General features: G+C 58.6%; 1 protein-coding gene across 1 annotated transcript in view; it reads left to right on the top strand.

Annotated features, from left to right (window-relative positions):
* Positions 1-9,008, top strand: part of PRRT4 (proline rich transmembrane protein 4) — a 29,152-nt gene extending 20,144 nt beyond the window's left edge. Inside the window, 7 exon segments of the mRNA XM_078376818.1 lie at positions 6,436-6,670; positions 6,672-7,115; positions 7,117-7,270; positions 7,273-7,604; positions 7,606-8,168; positions 8,170-8,237; positions 8,240-9,008. Coding sequence (XP_078232944.1) covers positions 6,436-6,670; positions 6,672-7,115; positions 7,117-7,270; positions 7,273-7,604; positions 7,606-8,168; positions 8,170-8,237; positions 8,240-8,388 — 1,945 coding nt within the window. The 3' untranslated portion in view covers positions 8,389-9,008.
* The last annotated feature ends 7,390 nt before the right edge of the window (positions 9,009-16,398 follow it).

Here is a 16,398-nt window from a genome sequence, read left to right as displayed (position 1 = left end):
TCCTTCCTTCCTTCCTTCCTCCCTCCCTCCCTCCCCTCCCTCCCTCCCTCCCTCCCTCCTTCCCTCCCTCCCTCCCTCCCTCCCTCCCTCCTCCTTCCTTCCTTCCTTCCTTCCTTCCTTCCTTCCTTCCTTCCTTCCTCTTCCTTCCTTCCTTCCTTCCTTCCTTCCTTCCTTCCTGGGGGTCCCTCCAGAGCACCTTTTGGCCTTCCTCTTTCTCTTCTGCCTTTAAGGTTTGCTGATTTCTTTTTCTGCTGAGTCTTGACATGACCTGCAAGCAGAGAGTGAAGAAGGAACATATTGTAAAGCGAGCGGAAGGACCATCCCTGGGGCAGCTGCTGCCCAAACCCTAAACAGGAGAGGGCTTGGCCTGGTCTGCCAGCTGCTCCCGGCCCCCAAGCCCCTGCCCCATGGCTTCCACGGTCCCAGTCCTGGCTAGCTGCTTGGTTCTCTGCCCGGTGGCTGCAGCTGAAAGTCCTCAGCGCTCTCCTGAGCTCAGATTGCCACCACGGCTTCTCTGTAAAAAGGCCAAGAGGGGGTAGCGTGGGTTGGGGGAGAGGGTCTCCCACACGTTCCTGCCTCTGTCCACCCTGCAGCCCCCATTCCCGTTTTCCATGGCCGGTAAAAAAAAAAGGAGGCAGAGCGGTCTTAAAGGAGAGCAGTGGCCGTATTTGTTGGGCTTTTAAGGAGACTTCCGGTGAGCCCAAACTTCTCCCTGAGATTCTCCTGGATCTGGAGAAGGGGAAGCTGAAGGAGTGAGACTTTGAGGGTTCTAGAGAACTTGGGAGGGGGGGGGGGCAGAAATGCACTGGCGGCTCTCTGGACAGCTTCATCCTGCCAGTGGGACTTGTGGAGGAGAGACGCAGAACACACCCCGATCCCAGGTTTTGCCTTTCCTACAGGAAACGGGTCCTTGTCCGTGGCTGTTTCCACTTGAGATGTGTCCCCCCCCCGAAGAGCCGGTGTTGTGCTGCCCCAGAACTAGGTGCTGGATTTGGGGGTCGGGCTGCAGAAAGCGAAGGCAAGAGCAAGAAGCGCCTTTTGCTCTCACGGGTCTGTGGCTAGCGGGGAGGAGGGGGATCCTCTCCTTTTCTGGCGGTAAGCCAAGCAAAAACACATCGCACAAGTTCAGCGGGTGGAGAGGCAAGGGGGCGGGTGCCTCCCTGCCATACACGCATGCGCGCACACACACACACACACACACACAAGTACACACACACAAATGCACACACACAAATGCACACACACAACAGCGGTGGCCTTGGTTTGCCTGGACTGGCAGCAAAACCATGAGAGCCGCTTGCCGTTGAGGTGCTCCTGGCTGTTCTGGGTTGTTGCTAGGCCAGCCTGGAAGGGGGGGGGGGGACACTCCAACAAGCTGAAGCCTGGGGGGTCTGGGGGGGGAGTGGGGGCTTTTCTGGCTGCTTCTCCATTGTTGGGAGTTGCCTGGGCAGGGATGTTTGCTCTCCTCCCCAGCCTCCTGGATCTCCTGTGTGCTTTGGAAAGCCTTTGGGCTTCTGCAAATTAGCAGCAGGGCCGGCTGGCCCCCTCCCCAGGGCCAGGTGGGGCTTCGCTCCCCACCTCCCAGCTGACCTTCCGTCTCCCTTCTGACAGGGGAAGAAAGCTTGCCTGCCGGGAACAAGGGGGGGGCGGGTCACCTACCCCACCCTGGGCCCTGCCACCACTTGACTGAGGGGGGGCAGCTCCTCCTTGTGTGCTGCTAAAGAGGAAGAAGGGTGGCGGGCTGCTAACGAAAGTACTTCTGGACAAAGGCTGGGGGGGGAGGTCCAAGCGCTCCCCCACATTGACAGAATTGGAGCTGCAAGTGATGATGCCCTTAGTCTTCAGGAGAGACTGCCTGACATGTGGGGAGTCAGCCCTGAAGGGGAGAAGGCTTTGCCTGGGGAGGTTCCCCCCTCGCCCACCTCCCCTCGCCACTGACGGCAAGGATGCAACTAGCCCAGCCTGTCTCCCCTTTCCATTAGCAGCAGGCTGCTGGTGGCCAATAAGAGGGACTTATTGGGAGGGGACTTTCTGGAAAACAGCTGCGGTTTCATTGCACCAAGCCCCCCCACCCCAAAGGATTAGATTAGATTAGGCATCCTTGAATTTCGAGAGGACTATGGTACCATGCTCTGTATGGAGGACTTGGAACAGTGTCTAGTGTGGCTGAGGAGGCCGATTCGAGAGTGACAGTCTTCCACACTGAAGACAAATACAATCTGTACCCTATCCAGCTCCCTGATTTGGCTGGTTTTGGGACGGCCTCTTGGCCTCGGCCTGCCGGACAAGGGTCTCTTCAAATTGGGAGAGGCCGTGATGCACCGCCTGCCTCCAGGCTGAATGCTTAGAGGGCAAAGTTTCCCATCTGTTGAGGTCCATTCCTAAGTCCTTCAGATCCCACTTGCAGATCTCCTTGTATCACAGCTGTGGTCACCCTCGGGGGCAATTTCCCTGCACTAATTCTCCATACAAGAGATCTTTCGGAATCTGACCATCAGCCATTCTCACAACGTGCCCAAGCCAACATAGACCGTCGCTGTTTCAGTAATGTATACATGCTGAAAATTCCAGCTCGATCTAGGACAGTAGTATTATACTACTTAGGACTACTCTATTGGGAACTTTGTCCTGCCAGGTGATCCCAAAAATGCATTGGAGGCAACGCATATGGAAGGTTGTTCAGCTTCCTCTCCTGCTGTGCACAAAGGGTCCAGGACTCACTGCAGGACAGGAGTGTGCTCAGGACACAGGCTCTATAGACATGGATCTTGGTCTAGAGAACATGGTAGCTGCTTTTCCCAATGCGTTTATCCAGCTCAGTGTCTAGGGAGAGAGTGTCAGAGATCGTTGAGCCAAGGTACACAAAGTCCTGAACAACCTCCAATTCTTGAGTGGAGATGGTAATAAAGGGAGGTGAGTCCACACCCTGGCCCATGACTTGTGTTTTCTTCAGGCTGGTTGTTAGTCCAAAGTCTTGGCAGGGCCTTGCTAAAACGATGTATGAATTGTTGTGGGTTTTTCTTTGGCCGTGTTCTGAAGGTTGTTCTTCCTGACGTTTTCACCAGTCTCTGTGGCTGGCATCTTCAGAGGACTGGAGTAGGAACTCTGTTCATGCTCTGTTGAGTGAAACAGGATGTCAAAGGGATCTGATGTTGAGTCACTAAAAACTACAGTGCCCTTTGTTTCCTCATGAAAGGACCTGATGATGTTAAGGAGTCGAGGTGGACATCCAATCTTGGGAAGTATTTTAAAAAGGCCATCCCTGCTAACCAAATCAAAGGCCTTTGTGAGATCCCTACATTTCTCCTGCAACTGTCTGAGGGAAAATACCATGTCAGTGGTGGATCTATTAGCTTGAAATCCACACTGTGATTGTGTATAGACTCCGACTGCAAGCACCTGGAGCTTATTCAGCACAACATGGGCAAGCAGCTTCCCTACAAGGCTGAGAAGAGAGATGCCATTATAGTTATGGCAGTTGCCCATTTCCTTTGTTCTTATACAATGTGACGATGTTTGCATCCTTTATGTCCTGTTGTACTCCACCTTCCCTCCAGCAAAGACAAAAGATTTCATACAGCTCGGTGGTGGTGATCTTTTTACAGCACTTCAGCAGGGATGTTTTCCTTCCCAGGTGCCTTGCCAGAGGTGAGGGAATCCAAGGCCACTTTTATTTCTACTAAAGTTGGTTCGCTGTCCAACTCTTCTAAGACAGGCAGGCACTCAATGGTTATTTAATGCCTCTTCGGTTATTACATTCTCTCTGGAATATAGTTCAGAGTAGTGCTGCACCCAGCGGTCCATCTGCTGTGCTCGGTCCTGGATGATCACACCTGTAGCAGACTTCATAGGAGCAGATTTCTTTTGGATTGGACCTAAAGCCTGCTTGATACCATCATACATTCTCTTGATATTACCAGTGTCCGCTGCTATCTGTATCTGAGAGCAGAGCTGGAGACAATAATCGTTAGAACATCTCCTGGCAGCCTGTTGGACTTTGCTATGAGCAAGTTGAAGAGCCTGCAAGTTGTACTCACTAGGACAGGTTTTGTATGCTGTTAGAGCTCTCCTCTTATCCTCGATGGCTGGCATCAACTCCTCCAAATGGGCTTCAAACCAGTCTGCCATCTTTTTGGTCTTCTTGCCAAATGTGGACAAGGAGGTGTTATAAGCAGTGTTCTTGAAATGTCCCCAGGGATGTGGTGCCATTATATGCACAGTCTTTAAAAGTAACATTTTACTTTCCAGTTTCTCAAAAGTAACTACAATGTCTCTTAATTACTTTTTAAAAAACCCTCTGAAGGCATAGAAATATCCCTTGTTTGTGCTCATTGATAACTAATCATGGTGCAATGAATGCTCTTCTGAGAGTTGCATTTCCTTCTGTTGTGTGCCATGTTAAATCTTGCATGAAGGTTAAGTGGATTGATTCCTCTGTGGGATGAACGGAGAGCCAGCTGTTGGTGTCTACGTTATATTGTTTTTAAATTAATGCTCTTTTATTATGTGGGTTTCATTTAATCTCCCCTTGAGACAACAGGAGAGGAACAACAACAACAAAAAGAGAGCTCTTGCTAAATGTGTTACAGGCAGCTCAGCTGGATGAACGGGAGAGGCCCCCAAGGCTGAGCTTGTGCAGTTTTCGAGAGGGTTTATTGGGCAGTCCTCAAGCCAGGAGGCAGTGGAGGGAGTTTATTATTGGACACACAATGTTCTTGAGGGTGCTGAAGATGAGACCCTCTGTAAACAGGGGTGTGTGTGTTTGTGCTGAATAAACACTCTTGAAAACTGGCTTCCCCTGAGGTACAGCAGCAGCTGCTTGCAAGCCAGGCAGCCTGGGTGCATGGGACCTTTGCCTGCCGTCGGCTAAGGCCTCTTCAGGAGGGGTTGCCATCATAGCTGCAAAGCTAAATGGGTGGGGGGTGGGGGGGCGCAGGCATGCCTTCATGCCACACGCCCTGGGAGTGGCCATATGTCCCTGGCAGCACCCGAGAAGACCTTTTTGCAGGAAGATACAGAAGTCCTTTCAGGGCTCCAGAGAAGCCAAGCATCAAAACCACGCTGGTTTAATGCGTGACTGGAAGAGACGGCTCCGTTCTAGGGCCTCAGAGAGAGAGAGAGAGAGAGAGAGAGAGTTGTGGGGGGGCGGTGGGGGGGTTTCAGAAGAACTGCTTGATGCCAAGTCAGTCACCTGGACCACCCGCTCAGGTTGGCCTTCCTGTCTGGCTGCAGAAATTGAGGCAGGGGCGGGAGGCGGCTTGGCCAGGGGTCTTCTCCAGCCCGGCCTAAAGAGTTTTGTTTTGACAGGTTTTTCACTCTTGAGAGTAAATCTTTCAGCAGAAAACGGGATCTTTGAAAAGAAAATGGGGGTGGGTGGGTGGGTGGCAAAGGACATATCTGCCAGAAGTTGGCAGTTGTTTTTAAAAAAATGCGTTCTCACCCTGCTTTGCCCTGGAAGAGGGGGCTCAATGTCCCCGAATCTGGGTCTGCGAGAAGCTTTTGGACTCCTGGATGTGGCGGTTGGTACCCACTGCAAACGGGGAGCAGAACCAAGGGCAGCAGAGATGCAGCACGGATCCTAGATCCGTAATGGCCCAGACCTGTAACCAGCAAATGGAGAGGTGGAAAGCATGCCTGTGAAGCTGAGGGCATGGGGTGAGGTGTGGGGCAGAGGCAACCCAGCCCGTCTCCCCAGAAATACGGCTGGAATGCCGATCGGGAATTGAGGAGGAGAGTCTAGAGACAAGGCGGTCCAGGAAGCCTGAGGTAGAGGCTTATTTTCCAGGTAGACCTGTCCACCCCAAGTGCTTGCTCTCCTCTACTGAGGATGAGAGGATGAGGAGACTGGGTGGCGGGGGGGGGGGTTGAAGCTGGTCACCCCCACCCCCCAGCCAGCCCCTAAGAGACAATCACCCCCCACATGGAAAAAGCTCAGTGCTGCTTGAAAGTCCCCTTCTCTGCAGAAGGTGTGGGAAGGGGGGGGGACTCCTCCCCCCACCTCTCTCGGCCCTCAGCCTTGGTCCATGATGCAGCTCCTGTGTCAGGACGCCCTGCCAAATGTCCTCTACCTTGGGTCCTCCCAGTGGGTCGGAATCCCTGGACATTGGCCAGGCTGGCTAAGGATGATGGGAACTGGAGTCCAAAACACCTGGAGTCCCAAGGGATCAGAAACACACACACACACACACACAGCAGCAGCCCTCCCAGGTGAAGGGAGGAGGCCTATCCCTGCCAGCCCTACCAGTGGGAGGGAGCACAGGAATGCAACCCCCCCCCCGAACTTTACAAGCTTCCGCCGGCTTTTTCACCGTTTTCTGTGGCTTCGTGCAGGGTCCGCGTTTCCTTCCCTCCCCCACGACTTTGTGCAGGGTTGTCTGGCTTGTACATTTCAATACATCCCCCTCCTCCTGGCCAGCCAGTTAATTAACTGCCCTCCTTTCCTTCTTCTCTCCCTGCAGGCCTGGAGTCCAGCAGCCTGTCCGCCTCCCCGGGCAGCGAGGGGGCGTTTGTGGCCCTGCCCGGCTGCCTGCCTGGTGACCGCCCGGAGGACTGCGGCTCCCCGCGGCCGGAGCTCGACTCGCCCCCGCTCTCCTCCCTGCTCCTGCCCTCCCTCCCCCTGTTCGTGCCTCTGCATTCGGACTGGAACACGGCCCAGGCCGACTGGGGCCTGGGCCTGGGAGGCCCACATCTTCGGCGCGGGCGCCCTCTTTGCTCTCCTGGCCCTGCTCTCCCTGCTGGGCCTGCTGGCCCTGCCCTGCCGGTGCCCGCCCGGCGGCGGCGGCCGGCTCCTGGCCCTGCTCCACCTGCTGCTGCTGGGGGCCGGGGGCGCGCGGGCCGGGCTGCTCTTCGGCGAGGCCTGGGGGCAGCTGGAGCGTTTCCCCGACGTGGCCGTCCGGCTGATGCACGACCTGGCCCTGCCGTGCCTGACCTCCGCCTTCGCCGTGGCCTTCCTCCTCCTCTCCCTCCGCTCGCGGCTCCAGCGGTCGGCGCGCCCCGGCTCCCGGCCGGCGTGCCTGCTGGCCCTGCTGGTCGTCCTGCACTTCTCGGTGGCGGCGGGGGCCGTCTTGGCCGCTGACCTGCTGAGCCTCTTCCCCTTCGTGCTCCTGGCCTCGCGAGGGGGTCTTTGCCCTCCTGGCGGCCGGGCTGTCCTCCTCCTTCCTCATCTTCTCCTGCCTGGCGCGCGCGGAGGAGGCGGCCCAGGTGTACGACCTGAAGAGCGCGCCCCCGCCGGCCGGCCGGTGGCCCTTCGCCGAGGCCCGAGAGTGGCAGCGGCCGCCCGCACCGCTCTCCCGGCCGCCTGCTTCGGACTGCTCAGCGCCGCCCTGCAGACCTACGCCATCCTGCACGCCCTGGGCTTCGGCCTGAGCCAGGACCTCTTCGGGCCCTGGCCCTGGTGGGCCCTGCAGCTGGCGTGCCGGCTCTGCGAGGCGGGGATGGGGCTGCCCTTGGCCTGCCTCGGCCTCTACCCGCTCCTCTGCCCGCCCTGCGGCCACGAGGGCTGGGGCCGGTGCTGCGGGCGGCTCCTCTGCCTCTCCCCGGACCACCGCGCCGCCGGGGCCGCCGTCAAGACCCAGATCCTGCCCAACAACCATTTCCAGCAGTGGGGGCTTGTCCCAGCACGAGAAGCTGGTGGTCTGCGACACCATCACCCGCAGCGAGTCCGACTACCTCCCGCTCTACGCCCTGCCCGCCGGCGACCCCTCGGGCGCCCGAGCCCCCGCCTCGCCCAGGGCCCCGGCCGCAGAGGACGCCGGCGACCCGACGGCCGACTTCCGGCCCCCGTCGCCCATCGACCTGCGGCGCAGCATCGACGAGGCGCTGTGCAGCGAGGGCCTCTTCCAGGAGGGCAGCGCCCTGTACGCCTCCAGCACCTTCTCCTTCAGCCTGACCCGGGAGCCGCCCTCCTCCTCCTCCTCCTCCTCCTCCTCGCTGGGGAGCCACCTGTCCCGCACGGCCTCCTGCGCCGAGCTGGTGCCCGCCCGGTCCTCCCTGGCGGCCGGGGAGGCCTCTCCGGAGACCAGCGCCCCCAACACCACCCTCTCTTCCCCGGGGCCCTGGCCGGGCAGCAGCGGCGCCACCTCTCCCTCCAAGCAGTCCACGGGCGCCTGCTCCCTGGTGCTGTGCTCCCCCAGCCGCAGCCCCAGCCCGGGGGGGAGCCCGCCTCCGGTGCCCGCGGCCTGCGGGAGCCCCCCCACGCTCCCCTCCCCCTCCCGGCCGCCAGTACTGGGTGCTGACCCCGTCTCGCAGGAGTCCTTGGCCTCGGTGGGGCGGCCGCCGCCCCCGCCGGCGCCCCAGGGAACAGACGCGGCCCTCCTGCAGGAGCAGTTCCTGGACGTTTGTCGGCAGATCGACACGCTCAGCGTCAGCAGCGACACCATAGACTTGTAGCCCCCCGTCCCCGACCTTGGCAGGGGGGCCCTCCCCGGGGAGGCTGCCGTGGGGCGGGTGCTCTCTGAAGCTCTAGGGAGCCTGCCCCGTCTTGGGCCTTGGACGTTCAGGGCTCCCCCCCCCCCGCTCTTTGGGAAGGGGAGAAGAGCTTCTGCTTCGGCGGTGGGTAGCTGCCTGGGAATGGAGGGGCTTGTTGTGGCCCAGACACCCCCCCCCCAAGGAGAGCCTCTCCTCACCCCACTCTTGCCATGGCAAGGCAAGCGAGCGAGGCCCCTTCTCTTCCCTAGGAAGCTGCCCCACAACCCCTTTCCTCCCTGGGTCTGCTGAGGTCTCTGTGCTAGAACCCCACCCGGCCACCCCTCTTCTCCCTGGCCCCTGCTTTGCCCCACTCTCTGACCTCTCCTCGGGGGTGGGGGTGGGTCCTGCCTCCCAGCCAGATGTTTGCCCCGTTTAGTCGCAACAGAAGGAAAGGCAACCCTTGTTCTGTGTTGTGGAACCCAAAGCGAAGGGCCTGGTGCCTGTAGAGACCCCTTTCTTCCCTGGAGCGAGGTCTTGGGGAGGGAAAGCCAGAAAGAGTTTTAACCCTTAAATTATCAATAAAAAGATTTTATGGATGGAAAGCGCCTGGGTTTCATTTCTGGGAAGGTCCCCTGACCTGGTTGGCGTGCAATCCCCTTTGTGCATCCCTCGCCCCCCCCGCCCGAAAAGGCTGGGGCAGCCACTCAGCCGACCAGGAGTTCCCAGAGAACTTAAAGACATGAAGTCTCAGAAGACTTTCATGAAGGTCTTCATTTTATGTAGTTTGAATGCCATGCCATAGACAGATTCCACAGTCCATGGGTTCTTGTTTTAAATCTTTTTCCCCTGGAAAAAAAAAACACCAAAAAACGGCTTTGGAAAAAAATGGGAAAAATTTTCCTTTTTTTTTTTTTAAATTGTTTTATTAAACAAACATCCAATCTACACAACATAAATCTAAGATACAATTACATATACATAAAACACCAGTGCCATCTTCACCCCCAGGGCTAGTATTAACAATATTTAAAAATGGGAAAATCCCCCCCCCGCAATTTCTCCATTTCCCCCCCCCCGCCTTCTCCTCTCTAGCCCCAGCCGCCTCCTCCAAAGAGATTCTGCCCAGGAGGAGGGGCTGCGCGTTGGCACCCCTGCCCTCCGCCCACAATGGCATAGCTGCTCCTTTCCTCTGCTTTCCAAGAAGGAAATGGGTGTTGAGGAGGGAGCGGAGAGATCAGAAAGGCGGAGGAAACCCTTCCTCTTCCACCCCCCCGCCGCACACCCTCCCTGTCAAGAACTGTGTGTATTGGGCGGGCGGAGGGGAAAGGGGTCGCTTTGTGCTGTTTCGACTTTCATTTGCTCTACAGGATATTGATCAAACTTTACTTTTGTTGTTGTTGTTGTTGTTTGGCCGTTCTGGAGAGTTGCTTCTCAGAGCATTCCCAAACAACAATGCAAAAAAAAAAGGAAAGGAAAAAAAAAGACAGAATGTATCTGTGTGGGTGGAAACCAAAACATGCCCATTTAGAATCAAGCTCAGCGGAGTCTTCTGAACATATACTGTAGACCCTGGAAGAAATGACAGCCATGACCGTCCCTTTACCTTAGCCCGTTCTTAACCTTTACCTCCTCTACTAATGAATTTCTGCCCCTTGGGGGATTATCCGGAAGGGAGAACTCCTTCTTCTGTGAGATTCTGAAAAGGTCCCAGAAAACCTTCCCCCCTCCCCCCCCCCCAAGTACTTCCAGGGACAGGACACGCGCGCGCGCACACACACACACACGCGGCGCGCGCGCACACACCCCACCGCCTTTCAGCCCAGCTATTCCAGGGCACGGGGCCCCGTTGGCGGCGGCTGGGCTGCTTCCTCGGGAGAGCCCTGGTCCTCGCCCCCTCCCCTCCCCTCCCCTCCCCGGCCAGCCAGTGACGGATGGCCATCGATCGGCCCGTGTTCACCCAGTTTTCCACTCGGGGGTCCGGCAGGAGGGGCTCTTCCTCCCTCCAGGCGGTGGCCGAGCATTCATTCGGCTGCTCCGACAGCCTCGCCGCTGCCCGCGTGGTGCTGAGGCTCAGCGAGCCGCGCCGCCGCCTGAACTAGCAGGGCAGGATTGGGGGGGCGGGGGGGGGGAGAGATGGAGGGGAGGAAGCAGGGGAGACCGGGCGGAAGGCCGCTCCCAGGCGCAGGGGAAGCCTTCTGGAGGCTAGACCAAGGGCTCTCCTGCTGAGGAACCGAGAGCCTGCGCCTGGCGTGGGTGAGGGCCAGAACGACCCGCCGGCCGCAGGCGGAGGTCTCCCTGGGCTGGAGGACCTGACGGAGGGGTGCGCGTGAGGGTCCAGCCAGCCCCCATCCGCGCTGAGAAAGGAAAGGAAAGGGGAGGCGGGTGGGTGTTGGTGAGGTTCGTGACAAGCGCCTCCCTTCCAGAACTTGCCCCACCGCCCACCACGACCCCTCCCTCGGTGTGGCCCTGTGATTTGGCTTTTCGGTGTTTATGGGGACACAAGGAAGGAAGGAAGGAAGGAAGGAAGGAAGGAAGGAAGGAAGGAAGGAAGGAAGGAAGGAATTGATGATAGAAGGAAGGAGCTAATGATGAATAAAAGGAAGGAAGGAAGGAAGGAAGGAAGGAAGGAAGGAAGGAAGGAAGGAAGGAAGGAAGGAAGGAAGGAAGGAAGGAAGGAAGGAAGGAAGGAAGGAGCTGATGATGAATAAAAAGAAGGAAGGAAGGAATTGATGACAGAAGGAAGGAGCTGATTATGAATAAAGAAGGAAGGAAGGAGCTGATGATGAATAAAAGGAAGGAAGGAAGGAAGGAAGGAAGGAAGGAAGGAAGGAAGGAAGGAAGGAAGGAAGGAAACTCATGATGAATGCGAGGAAGGAAGGGTTTCTGTGCTTTGATGTGGTTTTGCCCAGGATGGGGCCGGGCATACTGGCATGCCCCTGGACACTGCCTCTCCCCATGCATTCATTCACACACCCAGTATGAGGTCGCTGCCGAAACAGGGCTTTCCGCTCCTCTTGGCTGCTGGGATTTATGCGCCTGGTTGCCTCTGAAAGTGAGGGGGCTGGATCTGGCGCCAAGGGGTTAGCCTGGCACAATCAGCAGGGCCTCGGTGGCTGGCCAAGAGCTCGGATGAGGGCAGGCCCAGAATGAACACACACACACACACACACACACACACACACACACACACACACACACACACACACACACACACACACACACACACACACACACACACACACACACACACACAGAGGCCATACTGGCAATTCCTAAGTGGCTGCTGAGAAAGGAGCCACACAAGGAGCAACTCTGAAAGGAGTGGCAGAACAAACTCAGCTGGGTGCCCAGCTGCCCTCAGTATCCAGCCCCTCGTGGTGGTTCCTTTCAAGGTGGAGGGGCATGGATCCTGCAGCCCCCTCCCCCATGGAAGGTTGAATCATGTGTGAATCAAGCCATTGTTCTTGCTGGGCATCAGCCAGCAGGACCTCCAGCGGTGACGTCTTTCTTGCAAAGCCCCTACACTCCTCACCGGTCCTTCCAACCAGAGATACTTGTGGGGTTGGGAGGCAGAGGGACGTCTCTTCTCACTTCTGAAATGGCTAAATAGGAAAAGGGGTGCAAAATTAGGGGACAAGTGAAACGGGCAAAACCACTCCTTAAATACTTTGCTGACCTTTGAAACTTGATTATTTATTTATTTATTTATCAAATGTATACCCCGCCCCTCTAGACCATGTCTACTCGGGCGGATTAGAGTGCTAGAGGTCAGTTCTGTGACTTGGAAGGCACAGAACAAGCATCATCCTCACTCAGGGAGCCTGTGAAGCATCAAGGGTCCCGTTTGGTTTTGGTCCAGCTGCATAGAGCACTGTCAGGGCCCCATCCTGGGTTCAAGCACCGGCTGCCTCAGTTTCTGTCACGTGGGTGGGTGGGGAGGAGGGGAAGGGATGGCCACAGAAGACACCACCAACAAGGACAGGCGTCTGAGATGAGACAGCCCTGCACTGGAATCGGCAAAGGTGCCTGGGAGCGACCTGGGCACTCGGGACCAGCATCTCTCTCTCCCTCCTGCAGGAATGCTGCTTCAGGCACCAGCCGCCAGGTGTGAGTCCGAGGGGCTGAAATGTCCCCTCCCAGGCCTGCCCCCCCCGGGGACGGGCCCGTTTACATGCAAAAGCATGCCCCGTTGTCTCTTTGAGTAGGAACTGCATGAGCTGATTTCCCCCAAAGTGGTTCCCAACTCCCAGGCAGGAGGGGTGGCCACCGTGGCTGAAATAGCAGGAGGCCAGCCACGCTCTGTGCCTGGTCTGAGACCAGCCCACACGCCAAACCACACACATCCCGTTGTTTTCACACGAGCGCCATCTAGGCTAGCCTGACATTTTGGCTTCTCTCTCTTTGCCCTACCTGGAATCCGGGGGGGGGCAAACACCCAGAAGGGCAGCCTGTGGAGGAGTGAGAGTCACACTCAAGGGGACGAGAGTGGCCTCCTTTGGTCTGGTCCAGAATGGTGCCAATGGTTCTCGGGATCCTCCTGTGAGTATACATCAGGAAATCGCCAGAGCCAGAAAGGATACCTGCCTTTGGGACCTCGATAGCTGCCGGAGCGGTCTCTGCCAAAAAGCCGGCCACCTATTCCACCTGAACCTCCTGAGGGGCCTTGTTGTTAAGGGTGGCCACGCCAAGAAATGCCAGGTGGGCTTCCTCCGGGAATCAGGTGTGCTCCGTGGTGGCTCCGGCCATCTGGCGTGGTCTTCCACGTGGTGAGATCCTGCAGGTCCCTTCCCTCCAGGCTTTCAAGAAACTTGTGAAACCGGAATCGTCCAACGAAGCCTGTGAGGCCCCACCGGCCAGGCCAGCCTTCGCCTTAGGCAGGGATTTCATTTCATTTCATTTCATTTCATTTCATTTTCTTTTCTTTTCTTTTCTTTTCTTTTCTTTTCTTTTCTTTTCTTTTCTTTTCTTTCTTTCTTTCTTTCTTTCTTTCTTTCTTTCTTTCTTTCTTTCTTTCTTTCCCTCCCTCCCTCCCTCCCTCCCTCCCTCCCTCCCCTCCCTCCCTCCCTCCCCTCCCTCCCTCCTTCCTTCCTTCCTTCCTTCCTTCCTTCCTTCCTTCCTTCCTTCCTTCCTTCCTTCCTTCCTTCCTTCCTTCCTTCCTTCCTTCCTTCCTTCTTTTTGGAGGGTGAGGTGGGTAGTGAAGGGATGAAATGTAATAAAGAAAGAAAGAAGTGCCACGTTCCATCCTTTTCCTAAAGGGAGGGTAGCTTCGTTCAAGAGGGTCCTGACATGTCCTGGGTTTTCCCGTGTTCAGAGGGCATTTGGGCTGTGGCAGTGGGCAACCCAGAATGCCCAGAAGCCAAGAGGGTCTCCAGCTCAGCCTCACAACCTGGCACCCCGGGCCAGGACAGGCCCAGCGCAGCTGGGGGTTCCCACGGGCACACTTGACCAGGGTTGGGAGGGGTCTGAAGGAAGACCTGCAGGGGGAAACAGGAGTGGGGGGCGGCGGCTTCTGCTCTGCCCTTCTTGAAGGGACCTCAGGTCCTGGGGCTGACCATCTCTCTCTCCTGGGCCCACAGTTCCCTTCCCTCCTGCTGCGCCCCCCACCCCACCCCACCCCACCCGCGGGCGCCACTCTTTATGCTGACTTCTCACCTTGAACTTTGACCAGGTGGCATCAACCGGGCAGCAAAAGGAAAGGCTGCGGCCGGGCCTCCCCCGAGCGAGGCTGATGCTCGGCGAACCCTCCCTCTCTGAGCATCTCCCGCGGAGAAGCGTCCTCCGGACCAAGAGACCGGGCCTTCCTATTCCCTCCCTCCCTCCCCTGTTGAATTCCGGCCTGCAGCAGGAGGGGGAGGGGTTAGGAGGAAGGAGGAAGGAGGGAAGAAGCCGTCTCTCGGAGGTGGGGAAAGGTCCGTCCAGCCAGTAAGCGCCGCTGCCGGCTCCCAGCGGCCGCCCCGCCCTGCCCGAGCCCAGATCGGAGGCGCACGGGCGGCGGGAGGGGCGCGCCGCCCTCGCCCTCGGATCAACAGCCCTGCCCGGAGAAAGCGAGGCGGAGGGAGGCAGGGAAGGAGGGAGGAAGGAAGGAAGATGGAAGCCCAGCGGCCGCCCCGTCGCGGCCACCGCGGGAGCCCCGGTCCGGGTGAGCGCGCAGGAGGAAAGGGAAGGGGAAAGAAGGGAGGGCGAGGCGCTCGGGGGCGGCAGGAGGAGCCGCTGGTCTCGGGGGAAGGGGGGGAGCCCGCCGCGCCTCCCTGTCCGCAGCTCCAGGGCCGAGCCCGGGGCCGAGGAGGAGGAGGAGGAGGAGGGGCGGCTCTGTAAGGCAGAGGTGGGGTGGACATGTGACCCTCCCGGGGGCTGGGGCCGATGGGTAGTGTAGTCCCCCACCAACATCTGGAAGGCCTCCGTTTGCCTGCCCCCTCCCCGCGGAAGAGAGGCGCGGGAGGGGGCGACACAGAAACCAAGGAGGGGCGCCCCGAACATGCAAAGGCAAGGATGGGGGCGGCTCCGCGCCCCCCCTTCTGCCTCCCCCCGGGCGTCGGCATGGCAGGTGTCGCCCAGGGCAGAAAGGGAAGGACGGAGGGCCCTGGAGCGGGGGGTGGGGTGGGGAGCGATGGCTGGCACGGGGAACCTTGGGGGCCCCCACACGCTCCGGGGCTGAGGGAGGAACGAAAGCCAGGAACGCGACCCGGAGCGGATGGCAGGCAGAGCGGGACACGGTTCCAGTGGCTGGTGCGGTTGTGACGGCTACCTGCAATACAGGATCGGGGCCGGGGGGCGGCGGCTTGCCCAAGACCACAGGGCAGCAGCAGCAGCAGCAGCAGCACCTGGAGAGCAGGGCGGAGGCCACCTCTCGGCCCTGATCCCCTCCGGGGGCCCTTCCTTTCCTCCAGGCAGCCAGCGCTCGCCAACCGCCGGGGCGGGTGGCCTCGGTTTCCACCGCAGGGACGGGCGGCCGCCTCCTCGGAGGGAAAGCCTGGGCCCCAGGCAGGAGACGACCCGGCCAAGGCCAGATCAGCATCTTGAGCTTGGCTGTTAATCCCCTCGAGCTCGTTCGCGGGACTAATGGGTGGCTTTTCTTGCCCCCCCCCCAGGACAGAGAGTCGTGCTTCTCCGCTGCCTGTGCGCTGGTGGTTCGGGGCTAGAGAGAGGGAGAGAGGGGGGGGAACTAAGTTGCGACTTAAGTGGGGTCCTTGCCATGATCTGTGTGCATATGCGCGTGCATGTGTGGGAACAAAGGTCCCCTTTAAGGCTGCATTCTTTGCTGGTTTAATTGGTGTCGCTACTCAGCTAAAGCCTTGGATGCCGGTTGGCGTCCCTCTCCCCTGCCCCCAGCTAGGCATCAGGTGGGCTCTTCCAGGGTCCATGTTGTCGTTTGCCAAAAAATAAAAAATAAAAAAACCCAGGGCAACGCCTGCAGGACCCCCCCCCCCTTCCCTTCCCTTCCTTGGGAAAGAGCTCCCAACAGGCAGGCCCGGGAAGGGGCGCCAAGTCAGGTCCTGTGATCTGGAGGTGTCATTGACAGCGCTGACGCTGACGGTGCCCTGAGGCTCGCTGGCCCCCTTTGGTGCCACCCTTCTGGACCCCCTGAGCTTGCTGCGAGTGAGAAAGGTGGTCACAAGCAACAGGCTTGGGTTCCTGGTTTTGAAAATCAAGCCGTTGCCTGCAGGTTCTGCTCCCCCCTGCCACCCCCAACTCAGAGCTGTCTCTTCCAAGGGGTGCACCTGCAGGCCCCTAAAACTATCCACCTGGCATGTCTTGGATGGCCCACCGAGTGAACCGTACTTCACACGTGGGCAAGGAAGAACCACTGGCTGCCAGGACTTCCCGCCTGCCTTCGAGTTGCGGCATTCGGAGGGTCCCTCCTGCAGTCGGAGGGTCCCTCGCCTGCACTGTGCCAGCTGGACGTGACTTCTTTGCCCACCTACTTTCTGGGGATTGCAACACCGAGGTCAGCCAGGGGGCAGCAGCAGGAGGAGGAGGAGGAGGAGGAGGGGT

This window comes from Pogona vitticeps, chromosome 5 (genome assembly GCF_051106095.1).
Source record: "Pogona vitticeps strain Pit_001003342236 chromosome 5, PviZW2.1, whole genome shotgun sequence".
NCBI classification, from domain to species: Eukaryota; Metazoa; Chordata; class Lepidosauria; order Squamata; family Agamidae; genus Pogona; species Pogona vitticeps.
Note: the sequence above shows the minus strand (reverse complement) of the source record. Positions and strands in the feature narration are given on the sequence as shown.